The sequence below is a fragment of the Oculina patagonica genome, chromosome 1 (assembly GCF_052425735.1).
Source record: "Oculina patagonica isolate OP01 chromosome 1, crgOcupat, whole genome shotgun sequence".
NCBI lineage: Eukaryota > Metazoa > Cnidaria > Anthozoa > Scleractinia > Oculinidae > Oculina > Oculina patagonica.
The window spans coordinates 8,523,418-8,536,471 of NC_135758.1; the positions used below are offsets into that span (position 1 = coordinate 8,523,418).

Below are 13,054 nucleotides of genomic sequence, written 5' to 3' on the forward strand. Positions count from 1 at the left end.
TATATTATTGTTTTAGCTATGTCGAATAGACTTAGGCCTGCTAAAAAGTTTGTAAACAATTTCCATAAATAGTTTAACACTGAGTGTGATGGAACTCAAGCATTATATTTATTCAAAGGCATTTTTAAAAAACTGTTAAGCCAATGACGCAAGGGAACTAAAACAATTGAGGTTTTCTCTTGTTTCCGTCACAATAACATTAAGCCTGACAATATAAAGGACATGCCATAAATTGTTGTCTTAAATAACTACTATCTGCCACGAATAAGTGAAATATAACTCGAGTTGGTTGACTTCTTGTGCAGATCAAAGCCGGTGTGCTGATAATTTGAGGTGCGTAGTCTATGTTTCCAGGTGGACTAACCTAAACTTTATTCACTTAGCAATAGAGAAATGAATTTTAAGTGAATTACCTTTAAAACGAATTGCTTTTGATTCTTTACACGTTCCCGCAACTTATTTTGCGTGCATTCATCATTATACTGACCGAGATTGCTACTCGTGACATTGGCCAGAGGAATCCGGTCGACTGAATTGAAGCGATTGCAAAATTTACTTATGAACACATTCATCATTTATAACACATTGTATTTTTATCTGAATTCTGTGGTCATCGAACCGTGTCTTTAGGAATAAATTTGCTAACTTCAATTTTCTTTTTTCAACTACAGAAAGATCTGAGAAGGAACTGGTACAAATATAGCATGTCTTCGCCCGATGCACCGCTCGACCTTGCCTCCGCCGATCACACTGAACATGATAACGTCACAGCCTCGGAAAAATCGCCCGAAGGTGAGCTTGTCGTTATTTACTACATTTTAAAAGGGGTCATGAATGGTACCCCAAGATGTCGCAGTGCTCGCAAAACTAAGCTTCTGCTCGCAATGCTCGCAAAATTTTAATGGGTGCTCGTTTGCTCGTGCTCGCGCGATTTTACAAGTGCTCACATGCTCGGTTTTTATCGATACCCCTACATTAATTCCTTTTAACACGAAAGCCGCGAGCGGTTTTAACGTGGTTTTTGAAACAATTATTTTCGCCGAAACCGAAATCAAAAGTCATTTAATACGTACTGATTCGTGATACTCCATGCTTGGCAAATATACATAACGAAATATTGGTTTACAAAATGCTTCGTGACCAAAGTCTAGAATAGAAACTAACTAAGGACCTATATACTTATCCATTTACTACGTGATCAAATACTGTTTATTTATTTATATGTTTTTCAGTTGTACATTGATGTTTGCTTATCCACTTGCGACCTCGGGATAATGTTTATTGACCTTTATTAATTTTCGAATCTAGAACCCAGACTCCCACTTCACTTGGCGATTTGCAAAATTCGATTTTCTAGCTTACAGCCCCTGATTTCGTTGGTCTTCTTTACCTAGTAGACTATAGAAATTCATTGATCCATCCTACCAAGAGCCCATGACCTGATCCTACACGCTTTCGCTTCGTGTCTGTATTAATGATCATGAGTTGTGTTTTTGTAAAATAGGCCATGCATGTACGAGCTTTGTATCACGTTGTGGACTTGAGACTGTACAGTGCCATGATGGGCAGGACCACTCTTCGTGCGGTGTCTGACATTTGCAGAATGCAGAACGCAGAATGCAGAACGCAGGATGCAGAATGCAGAATGCAGAACGCAGACTAAGAAAACATATTGTGTTACCTTTACCATTATTGAAAGCTAATCGTAAACAGGCTAACCGAAGCCGGCTATTTAGGCTAACCGGAGTAAATAGTAGGCTAACCGGAGTGTGTAGTAGGCTAACCCAAGTAAGAAGGTCACTCCGGTTAGCCTACTACGCACTCCGGTTAGCCTGTTTACGGTTAGCTTTCAATAATGGTAAAGGTAACACAATATATTTTCTTAGTCTGCATTCTGCATTCTGCGTTCTGCATTCTGCAAATGTCAGACACCGCTCTTCGTAGCCCTCTTCGTGTGGCTCTTCGTGTGGCCCGATCACAGTCCAAGGCCCCAAAAGAAAGCAAACAAAACAAATCTTATAAACGAATCAAAACAGTATCTCACTAAAAATCCCGACTTCTGGAACCCTTGGTTTCTCGAACCAACTTTAATCCACCGTAAGGAAAAAGATGGCGGCTGTACATTTTACCAAACCTTACACAGCCAATAGGGCACAGAGACAGCCCCCCTTCGACAGCATTGTTGAGCTTTTCAATTTCTGTGGGCTTTTTTAGCGTTTTTAGCGTTTTCGCGCGCTTAGAATTATAGGTAAATGTACCAGTCGCAATCTTTTTCGGTACGGTGTATTTCGTTTCCCTTTGAGAGTATTTTTTTTTTGTAATTTTACGGCCCTGTTCAGAATTAAACGCGACCCTAAACTTATAATTAGCGGTGAAAAAGGCCTCGGTCAACTTTTAAGCCGGGACGAAATGCAAATTAGCCACGTGTCTATATAGATTTGAAATATTACATCTAATTGCAATAACCACGTAACATGTGCAGAATTGCACTATGAGTTAAAATCTGTTATTTTAACGTATTGATGACTGCTTTGAGAATTATTACACGGCCGATAACGTAGTTGTTTGCTTAATTTTAATTCCTATATTTGCCTTTTTTTAGTTTTCGTTTTGCTACGAGAACGCTATTGCAATGTAGATGTCAGATACAGGCGAAATATCATGTTCTTTTATTCACTTATATTTCGGTCACGCGCCAAAACGGTACCTTTTTGTCTTTTTTACCTGACGTTGAACGTTTGATTTCGATTAGATTCTAGTGGAACACGGATCCATCGGACAAAAACAAACCCTCGATAGACCATATGGAAAAATTCATTTTTGCGTTGCATGCCTGCCCCTTGATTTTCCAGCGCAGTTAACTGACGTGACAAGGTTCGCAAGACATTCTGCTGGCCCTTACTCCTAATTGGGGCATTTGCATCTGACCTTACAGGGACGGCGGAGCATTTTTCCAAGTGGGGGGGCTGACTAGTGACTTGAAGTGGGGAGGCTAAAAAGAATCTTCTCTTAGTAAGTCTTTATTTTTTCGGAAATTCTGGGGGGCTAAAGCCCCCCCCCCAGCCCCCCCGGCTCCGCCGTCCCTGCTTTATACTGATTTAACTTGCAATCGTCATTTATCGCTGCCCCTCGTAAATCTATACGTATATATATAGGTTTCTAGAGTGCTTTTAGGCGAGTTTTGTTTTAAGAACAGGTGCGACTTGGTAATTTAAACAGCACCTGTGTAAACTTTGCTCTTTTTCCACCAACTGTGACGTCATCGATATTCTCTGACACGGAATGTTTATGAAAAATTCTTCTTTCAATATAACAGGTTTAAAAAACAAAAACAAAACAAAAACAAACAAAAAATTAAGCAGGCTCAGCCTTGTACAGCCAGGCTTGGTCGGCCAAAACCAACAACAACAACAAAAAGGAAATTAGACTTGTAAGCCGTTTGTGTGGTTCTTTTATCAAGGTCGCAGTCTCCATATTTTCCACATATTTTTTCTTTTATTTTTCATTATCGTTAATTCTACTGTCGATTCCGTTATGGATATATATATATTTTTTAAAAAAGATCTTTTTGATCTTGACTAATACACCACACGAGTACTACGAGCAACATACGGGTAACATACGAGTAACACACGGAACATACGGGCACATACGGGTACATACAGGTAACATACAAGTAACATACGGATACTTACGAATAACATACGGATGCATACGAGTAACATACCAATACATACGTGTGCATACCAGTTCCTTTTTCATTTCCCTTTATTTTGTTTTATTTTTCATTTTTATCAGTATGCTCCCCACCCCCCTTCCCCTCAACAAGGTTGCGTGACGAGCCCAAAGGACAAAACGTATTGAAGACGTATCAAGAATTTGAAATGTTATAAGGTCAATAGCTCAACTTCTTGAATTCACTTACATACGATCTTACCCGTAACATACGAGTAACATAAGGCCACATACGGGTGCATACCAGTTCCTATTTCATTTCACTTTATTTTATGTATTTTTTTTTTTATTTTTCATTTTTTTGTTCCTTGTCCTTTGGGCTCGTCACGCAATCTTTTTGGAGGGGAGAGCGATGGAGAAACACGTTACATCTAATGACCAATAATTGATTTTTCGATTATTATTCGATTATTATACTCGTATGTTACCTGTATGTACTCGTAATTGCCCGTATGTTTTGTTTTGTTTACTTGTGTTGCATAAAATAAAAATGAAAAATAAAATGAAATGAAATAAAATAGGAACTGGCATGCACCCGTATGTATCCGTATGTTACTCGTATGTATCCGTATGTTACTCGTATGTTACCTGTATGTAACCGTATGTACCCGTATGTTCCGTGTGTTACTCGTATGTTACCCGTATGTTACTCGTGGTACTCGTGTGGTGTATTAGTCATAAAATATCCCAATCTCCCAACGGGTCATAACGTATCGTTATTTCCTTGGTGATTGACATCGACCAGAAGTATGCCCGGGACGAAAATTTGCATGTTTTTATTTCAGTTGTAATTATTAATTGAATATAACGTGTCACAGAAAAATAATTTGTGCATGTGGTTTGAATTCTAGTAATAGAAATGGGGAAAATAGGAAATATTACGTTCTCTTTTGCAATATATATTTTGTACGTGCCTTGTTGATCTCCATTGGCGCAGATTTCAGACTTTAGCCTCTGTCTTTGTCTCCTAAAAGTGAAGTGGATTATTGTTGACATTGAAAATGTTACCTGGCGAAGACAGCCTCGAATTATCGCTGAAAACTGTAAAAATACAATGGCGAAAAACAGTTTATTTTGCCGTAAGAGTTGAATAATTTTACAACAAACTCTGTTTAATAAAGAGCTGGGCTGAATTGCGAGAAAAAACATAAAAACATTGCGTGTTTATATGTTTTTGTGTTAATTTTTTCCCGCCGAGCGACGAAAGACCGCCATTGGTCCCATCACTGTATGCAGGTGTTGAGTGAAGGAAGCGTGGGCACGCACTCAAATTCTGATTGGTTCTTCTCTCCCCGCCTCCTAAACGCCCCTGCATGTCGATTTCAAAGCGTTTTTCACTTCCTCAAAGCTTTTATGAACTTTTCCAAGCTTTTTCTTTTCAATTATTTCGAACCAAGCCAAATTATCCTTGTGATTAAGGATCGACAAGATAATTTCTGTACTTTTTAGCAGCGAAAAGTCGTGTTTCCGGTCCGTAAGTGTTTGATCAAAGTTCATCTTCTCCTGTGTGTAATCGCACGCGCTTCTAGTAAATATCTTTGCGTGGCGTAGAAGTTGAACACGAGGTGTTTTGCCGTAAAATATTCGTATTTGGACCGGTTAAGACGTGCATAGGAAGAATAATTGAGGTCATATTCCATTGTCTGTGGTATAAACCTCATGGCTGAGTCAAATATTGCCCAGATTGTTGATGAGAACGGCGTCAAAGTCGCTCAGCCGAGTGATATTGTTTTGGACATGAAGAGCGAGGCGAAAACGAAAGACGTTCACATTATTAACGGCTCTGTACATTACACAGGCGAAGACATGGCATCTAATGGAGAAATCAGCACAAGTCCAGAGAAAGGAGCACAGCAAAACGGCAACGGTGTCGATGAACACAAGAACGGTCACCAAAATGGAGGCGCGAAAACGTCGCTCGGCGAGGAAGGCCTCGTGAAACCTGCTCCCGCTGAATCTTCATGGACAATTCAACCAGATGGCGCTGTAAAGCTGTTATTAGGCTCAACAGAAAGCACAAGTCGTTCTCCCAGAACTATTGTACAGTTGCTTCAGCGAGCCGTACGTACAGCCCCAAACAGGACTGCTCTTGGAGTGAAACGGAATAACGAATGGGTTAAGTGGACCTACACCGAGTACTACGAAGCTGTGCGCTCGGCGGCCAAGTCATTTATTAAGGTTTGTGAAAGTTTTTCCAGTGCTTTTCGTTGCATTTAAAACACTTTCTAAGTTTATCTTGTGCGTAACTTAAAAATGTACAAGAAATGTTGTTCATATCAAAGTTCGCCATTGTGTTTCGGAAGATCTGTCAATTCTAGTCCAAAAGGCTTAACTTTAGTTATTGTTTTCTTTGCCAAAGTCCAGTGAATATTGTTTATAGCTGACTAATATGAAGTTACACGTAGCAGGAATTTGTACACAATTCACAAAGGTTAATTCCTGTTTGATGGAATTTTTATGTATAATATCTTGTAGGTTTCAGTTTTGTAGTGTTCTTATTTCGTGCGGATTCTGTAATTAATCGTTCATTAGAATCTTGGATCTTTTGTTTTGATTCGACGTGGATAGATTCATGGCCCTGTAGAATTTGTTCTCTCGAACAATGGTCCTGCATCTACATGTAACAATTTGCATTGGCTTGTCGGGGAATAATTGTTTTACTAATTTGATTTTCTTTCAACATTTGATCGGACGATTAAGCTGTGTTTAAACTCTAGTGTTTTCATGACATGTTGATGACATGACCTGCCAAAATAAGAAAATCGAGACCTGATCTGATTGGAATATTACGGTTATTAAATATTGAAAAGAGTGGCTCAAATTGCAAATCAGTCTAGACACATTGCAAACACTTAAGAAATTTTATAGACGATTAATCTCTAGCAAATCAGCAAATTGTTACAATCTGTGTTACACACATGTACGTGTACTAGTGCTAAGCAAATGTGTGTAAACTGGAATTACATGTATTGCAGGTTACTAGAAGAACCATCCACATTCTAGTTCAATTTTTAACAAAATTTTTATAACAATTTATAACCAGTTTTACACCAGAATAAAGTGTTGAATTCCAGAACATGAGGTAGAGGCCCTGCCAGGGGGGTCTCATGTCGCTTGTCTAAATTTAAATGTGTTCGTTGTCGCTGTTTTACGCTGTCACTGTCCGTTATTAAATTGAAGAAAAATTACTTGTCCTTGTCGGAATTTAAGTTTTTTCATAAGGGTTGTCGCTTGTCGCGATTTTATTTTATTTGCTGTCGCTACTTTTTGGGCCATGTCGCTTGTCAGAATTTACCGTGGCAGGGCCTCATGGTAGAAAACTTGCTTTTATGTGTTAACAACCTTCCCCATAGCCAAAATGCCAAAGTGGTACACGTAGAGTAGAATCCCGATTTCTCCAACCCTCAGTTTCGCGAAACTCCTGATTTTAATCGAACCAATTTTCTTTTTCCTTGAAAAGTACTTCTCTGTTATTTTACCCCCCGATTTCTTGAGCCTTCCAATTTCACAAAGAAATTTTTTTCCGCTGTTGGTTTGAGAAATCAGAATTCTAATGTAATGTTATAGCTTTGGATAATGGTCAAAAAATGACCTGCTTAATTTTTTTCCACAGCTTGGCTTGGAACGTTTCCATGGTGTTGGAATCATTGGATTTAACTCACCAGAATGGCTCATCTCAGATTTGGGGGCTATCTTTGCAGGGTAAGACAAACAACAACTAATATCTTATGCGGTCGGAAATTAAATTAAAAAAATGCCAAACAGTGCCCTTGTAAAAAATTTTACCGCGATTCGCGGCGCGTTTTTGGCCGCCGCGATTGGCGCGATTGCGCCGCGATTGGGCTTGGATCGCGCCGCGCCGCGATTCGTGGCGCGATTCGCGCCGCGTTTTTGGCCGCCACGATTCTCACTTCGCGGCGCGATGGGCCGGGAATCGCGCCGTGATTTGGCTTGGATCGCGCCACAATCGCGCCTTAATCTTTTAATTTTAAAACAATTATCTTGGTTTTTTGCATACCGACAAAACAAACACACTGGCTCTGTATCAAAACAACATCATTTATTTACAGAAGGTTACAGAAAAAGACGGCCAGTTTTGCTGTCAAGCACATTTTTTTTCGCAATGGTCACAAAGCCGGAGATCGTGAGCCTTTAATACAAGCAAATAAGTGAACTGTTCTTCTCTAAAATGTCACGAAGGGAACAACACATACATAACGGCAACTAACCTTTTCCTCGTGCTCAAGCGAAGGAAGATGCAATGATGTGATCTACCAAACGAGCGAACTATCTCTTCGTCATGCATCTGCGAAGAAGCCGAACTGTCGAAGATGCGCTTTTGCCCGAAGCTTTTTTAAATAATACAACATTTAAGTCCCAAGCATCAACAAGTACAACTTCGCATTGAATGGTCCTTACCGTCAAAATGTTTATCTCTTTCCACTGTTCGAGTTTTGCAGTTTTTTAAAAATCACAGTTTAGCTGTAGTTCAGTCAACAATTAAGTCCGTGACGAATCCCACAAGATAGCGCTGTCGAAATTAACAAGCTGTTGCTCGAATTAACAAACAAATTCTAGCAGTTTCCACAGAGACGCTTTTCCCTAAAGTTAATTCGCTTCTAAACTCATGTTATTGACAGAAGCAGTTAAAAAAAAACACATTTTTCCAGTCCTGATTGTGAAGAAAACATTCCAACTATAAACTAAAAATAATTTCTTTTTTCTGCTCGGGATGGCGTGTACAATGGCCCACGTGACCTAACTCAGCCAATCGTAACACTCAGTTCACGACAACTTGCGGGAAAAGGCGGGAATAATCTGAGGACATCGTCGATGTGTGTGGTCTACGGGAAGGTAAATATAATTAAAGCTCTAAAAAAAGCTCATTCCGCGATCCGACAGCCTCTTCGGAGCCACAATTAAATTAAATGCCATCTGAAGGATTTTTCAATGCGAAAAACGCAATTGCAGCGAATTCCTGATTGTTTTGCATTTGAAGAAAATTGCCGACAGAAATTTGTCATTGGATCGCTCAAAGGTATTAAGGTTCCTCAAAGATAAGAAAAGAAAGAAGCAAAGTGTTTGAAAAGATTAAAAAACGGACTGTAAAGAAATAAAAATTCTTATCTTTTAATTTATCTTTACTCATTATCACGCGCCGCTTTGTCGCGCCAGTTCGTCTAGACTAAAACTACATGTAAATAAAACTTTTCTCGTGGGAATCACGTCCTCACGGCTCACCGTCACGTATTAAAATGTTTTTCGACATTTTAAATCAAACTAGTTTTATTACTACTTTGATTAGTACTTTAAGTTTATTTCATCAATACAGTCATGATTTGCGTTACGACCACAGCATGATTTGTGAGAATTTCAAAGCATAATGACTTTTTCCCGGTGATCGAGAAGTGAGTTCTCGCCGGGAACACTTCCCGAGATTTATTCCAGCCCCCGAAATTGCGGTGCGGTAGTAATCAATCGCGCCGCGATCGAACTCATCGCGCCGCGATCGCGACTATCACGGCAATCGCGGCGCGTTCGCGCTCACTTACAATCGCGTCGCGCTTGATCGCGTCGCGATTGCAACAAACCGCGGCGCGATCGCGACATTCGCGGCGCGAATGCGGCAATCGCGGCGTGATCGCGACATTCGCGCCGCGATCGCGCTGCGATCGCGGTAAAATTTTTACAAGGGTGAAACATGTTTACACGCAATCTGTGTCTGAGTATAATGTTGTACATGTATGTAGTTCAATTTTACCATTTGCACACTTTGGTATTTTCCTTTGTTCTGGTGTATGTTGGGGTAAAGTCTGTTTTCAAGCCAAGTGGCACATCAACCCAGAGCTTATCCAGGGTTTAGTAGCATGAAGTGACTAGGAGCAGTACTACTCCCCCTGGATGGGATGCCAAGGTTACCCCAAGGTTACCCCCCCCCCCTCCAGCATTATGCCAGTACCCATGTATACACCTTGGTGGAGGGAGGCACTGTAAAAGTAAAGTGTCTTAAGTACCCAAGAACACAATTATTATAATTATTACTATGGTCGAATTGGAATTTGGAAATGTTGGTTTTTGTGGAGGGAGGAAAACCAGAGAACCCGGACCAGAACTCTTAAAGCAAGGATGAGAACCAGCCACAAACTCAACCCACATGTGTTGCCGAGTCCGGCAATCGAACCCAGGCGATATTGGTGGGAGGCAAGCGCTCTCACTACTGCACCATCCCTACTCCTAGTACCTTCCCTGCTCCCCTAGGGGTTAGTGGTCAGTTGTACATTTTTAACCTCTCTTAGTGGACACCACTCCTAAGAGTTATTTTTCAGCACATCCCAAGGATATCTGCTTGTGAGATATGGTTCAACTGTGAGCTTTTAACATAGCAAATTGTTATGTATTACATTAAATTTATTAAAGTTATTTGTTTCCTATTTACCCCAGAGGTTTAGCTGTTGGTATCTACACTACAAACTCTCCTGAAGCCTGCCATTATGTCGCTGAAAACTGCGAGGCCAACATTATTGTTGTTGAGAACAATCATCAGCTGCATAAAGTTCTTAAAGTAAGTACTGTGCATTAATACTTCACCACAGCTACATGAAGGTTAAAGTATCTTATTGTGAAGAAAATATATAGCTTGATAAGTCATGTAAATGTACTTAGTTGCCAAGTTATGTTATGGCGGCTTTCAGTGAAATGCGAACTCTGAAATTCAAAATCCAACGAACGATTGCGTTTTTCGCTGCCGTCAATCACACTGGCAATTATGGGGACAGCCAACGAAACATGAAAAACAGAAACAAACAAAATGGATTGAAATCTACCAATCACATCTGACAGACTTGTCCTTTTGACCCCATTGAAGTAAACTTCTGTTTCCCGAGAGGTCTGCTAAGATGATTGATGGCAGCAAAAAGCATATTAAATTGTTTGTGGAGGATTGAATTTCAGAGTTCGCATTTCACTGAAAACCGCAATAAAGAAGCACAAAAGACTGCGAGGAACAGATTTAATTAATTTATTTAATTCTGATCATTTTTTTCTTGGGGGGGAGGGGTAAAAATAGCTAGGTTAATTCATTTGAAAACCATAATTATTATCCAACTCAAGCCAGCAGGGTACCAGTCATGCTCTAAATAAATATATTTGTTCTCTATTAGATAAGTGCTGTCAATGACTTATTTCTTTTGACTGTATAACAGTTGAAAGTAATAGTTATTCTCTACTGTTACACGGTCACAAGAAATAATGGTTCAAACTCTGCAGTTTAGATAATAATTAACAACAAACTTCTTCAGCAATTGCATGAACATGTAATGGTGTCAAGTGTGGGAGAACATGTTTGACTAAGTTGTATTTTGTGGGGGCACTTCTATATGAGCTATATAGGTACGTGCCGTTGTGAAGGGAATGGTTTTCAAGCAGTTTAGTCTGGGATAGGGTATAGAAATCAATTAAAGAGTTTTGGTCTAGAATAGGGTATCATTTGAAGGGAAACAGAACAGTAGTATCATAAAATAAGACCAAGATAGGAATATAAACTCGGGAGAGAGAAAAAAGGCAATCCTAAATGGAAATAAAATCATTGCGGCAACGTTATTGACAGGTCATTTTCCCTTAAAAACACTAATAGTGATACAGCTCTAAACAAATACAATTCTGGGAGTAAGGATTTTCGGTTTCTAGTCTAGTAAAGCAGAAATTTCAAAATGTTTTGAAGTAGGCGTCCGTAACTTGAAGAGTAGGTGGCTGTGACAAGCAGAGCTTGTTTCTCAAAAGCTGATTGCTGTGGCCAAATTAACCGGCAAATGAATTAGCCGGTGGAACTCTGGCGGGTGCCGGCTTGTTTTGAAAACCCTGGTATAGGGATGCAAAATCAGCTTAACATGGTCTGGTATAGGGTAAGGGTTTCAAAGTCCCAGTGGAACACCCCCACCAAAAATATACAATTCTGGGAGCAACCCTCCAAGTTAAGACCATTTTAGTCGCCATGCCGACTAAAAATTTCGAGCTGGTGACTAAATTGAAACCAAAGTCGCCAGCCTGGCAACTATAATTGAGAAGAAGGATTGAAAGCGTGAGGTTAATTTAGCGACTAAAATTTTTCACTGGCGACCAAACATGAGCAGTCAGTGGCCAAATGGCCACTAAGGAAAAAAATAAACTTGGAGGGTTGGCCCCGGAGTAGGGATTTTTGGTTTCTAGTCCAGTATAGCGTTGCAAAATCAGCTGTACATGGTCTGGTATAGGGTGTCTAGTCCAGTATAGGGTTGCAAAATCAGCTGAACATGGTCTGGTATAGGGTAAGGGTTTCAAAGTCCCAGTGGCACACTCCCATCCAAAAATATACAGAGTATCCCCCACCCCAAGAATTTGGTTTTACATTTCAGACTGGTTGAGTAGGTGTCACAATCACTGTTTAATCACCATGACTGTTTGAAACCAAAGCAATTATTAATTACTGCACTTACATGTACATGTAGTTCAAAATCCCTCTATAATGTGATCAATATACCTGATGTGTAAAGTTATAAAATATAACTTATAATTTGTCCCTATACAATCATGTACTTTTAATTGTTTACTAAAGGTTTGGGACAGACTGCCTCATCTCAAGGCTGTAGTGCAGTACATTGGAGAGCTAGAAGAAGGAACACCACCTAATGTATACAATGTGAGTTAAAGTTCTTCTTTTTTTTTTTTTTTTTTACATTTACCAATTATGATCATAACAATTTTATTGATCCTTCAATTGTCGAACTGTGAGGCGTGTGAGGCAAGGCTGCAAGGCATGCGAGACGAGGCATGTGAAGCAAAAATCTGTACCATTACTAACAAAACTTGCCAAAGAGTAATTGTTCATATGTGGTTAGAACAAACTCCTATATAAAAAACAAGCACCGGCATAAATTTAATCGACCAGAAACACCACCAAAATGGTAATGCAGTAAACACTAAACCTACCCACAAATTCTTAAAAAATGGACTCTCAAAAACTGTAACTCGCATGCGATAATCATATGCGTGACAATGCTCACGAACTTAGAAATTTAAAATGTCTCAGCTTGTGCATTGCACCAGTTTGGTGACTGTCTTAACACTACCGGTAATTATTCTAGAGACTCTCAGGGATTTTTAAATGTTACAGAGGAAAATTTAAAGGTGCTTCTACTCCCTTCCACTCCTTTTTTTTGTCCACTGCCTGCGTGTAAACCTACAAAATGAAAATGACTGTGTGTATGCTTCATACCTACATGTAGAAACAGAATTTCTCCCAAGGATGCAGTTATTTTTATTAATTCATTTTTCTTTTTCAAGA

General features: G+C 39.6%; 1 protein-coding gene across 2 annotated transcripts in view; it reads left to right on the top strand.

Moving 5' to 3' along the window:
• The first annotated feature begins 219 nt into the window (after positions 1–219).
• The window catches only part of LOC144654388 (long-chain-fatty-acid--CoA ligase ACSBG2-like), a 30,035-nt gene continuing 17,200 nt past the window's right edge, over positions 220–13,054 (top strand). The window contains exons 1-6 of one of the 2 annotated variants that reach the window (XM_078514540.1): positions 220–333; positions 672–792; positions 5,534–5,913; positions 7,349–7,437; positions 10,177–10,297; positions 12,326–12,409. In XM_078514540.1, the coding sequence (XP_078370666.1) occupies positions 705–792; positions 5,534–5,913; positions 7,349–7,437; positions 10,177–10,297; positions 12,326–12,409 (762 nt within the window). In that variant the 5' untranslated portion in view covers positions 220–333; positions 672–704. Of the gene's footprint in view, positions 334–671; positions 793–5,087; positions 5,914–7,348; positions 7,438–10,176; positions 10,298–12,325; positions 12,410–13,054 lie in introns of those variants that run through there. The other variant, XM_078514532.1, reaches the window with a different exon arrangement.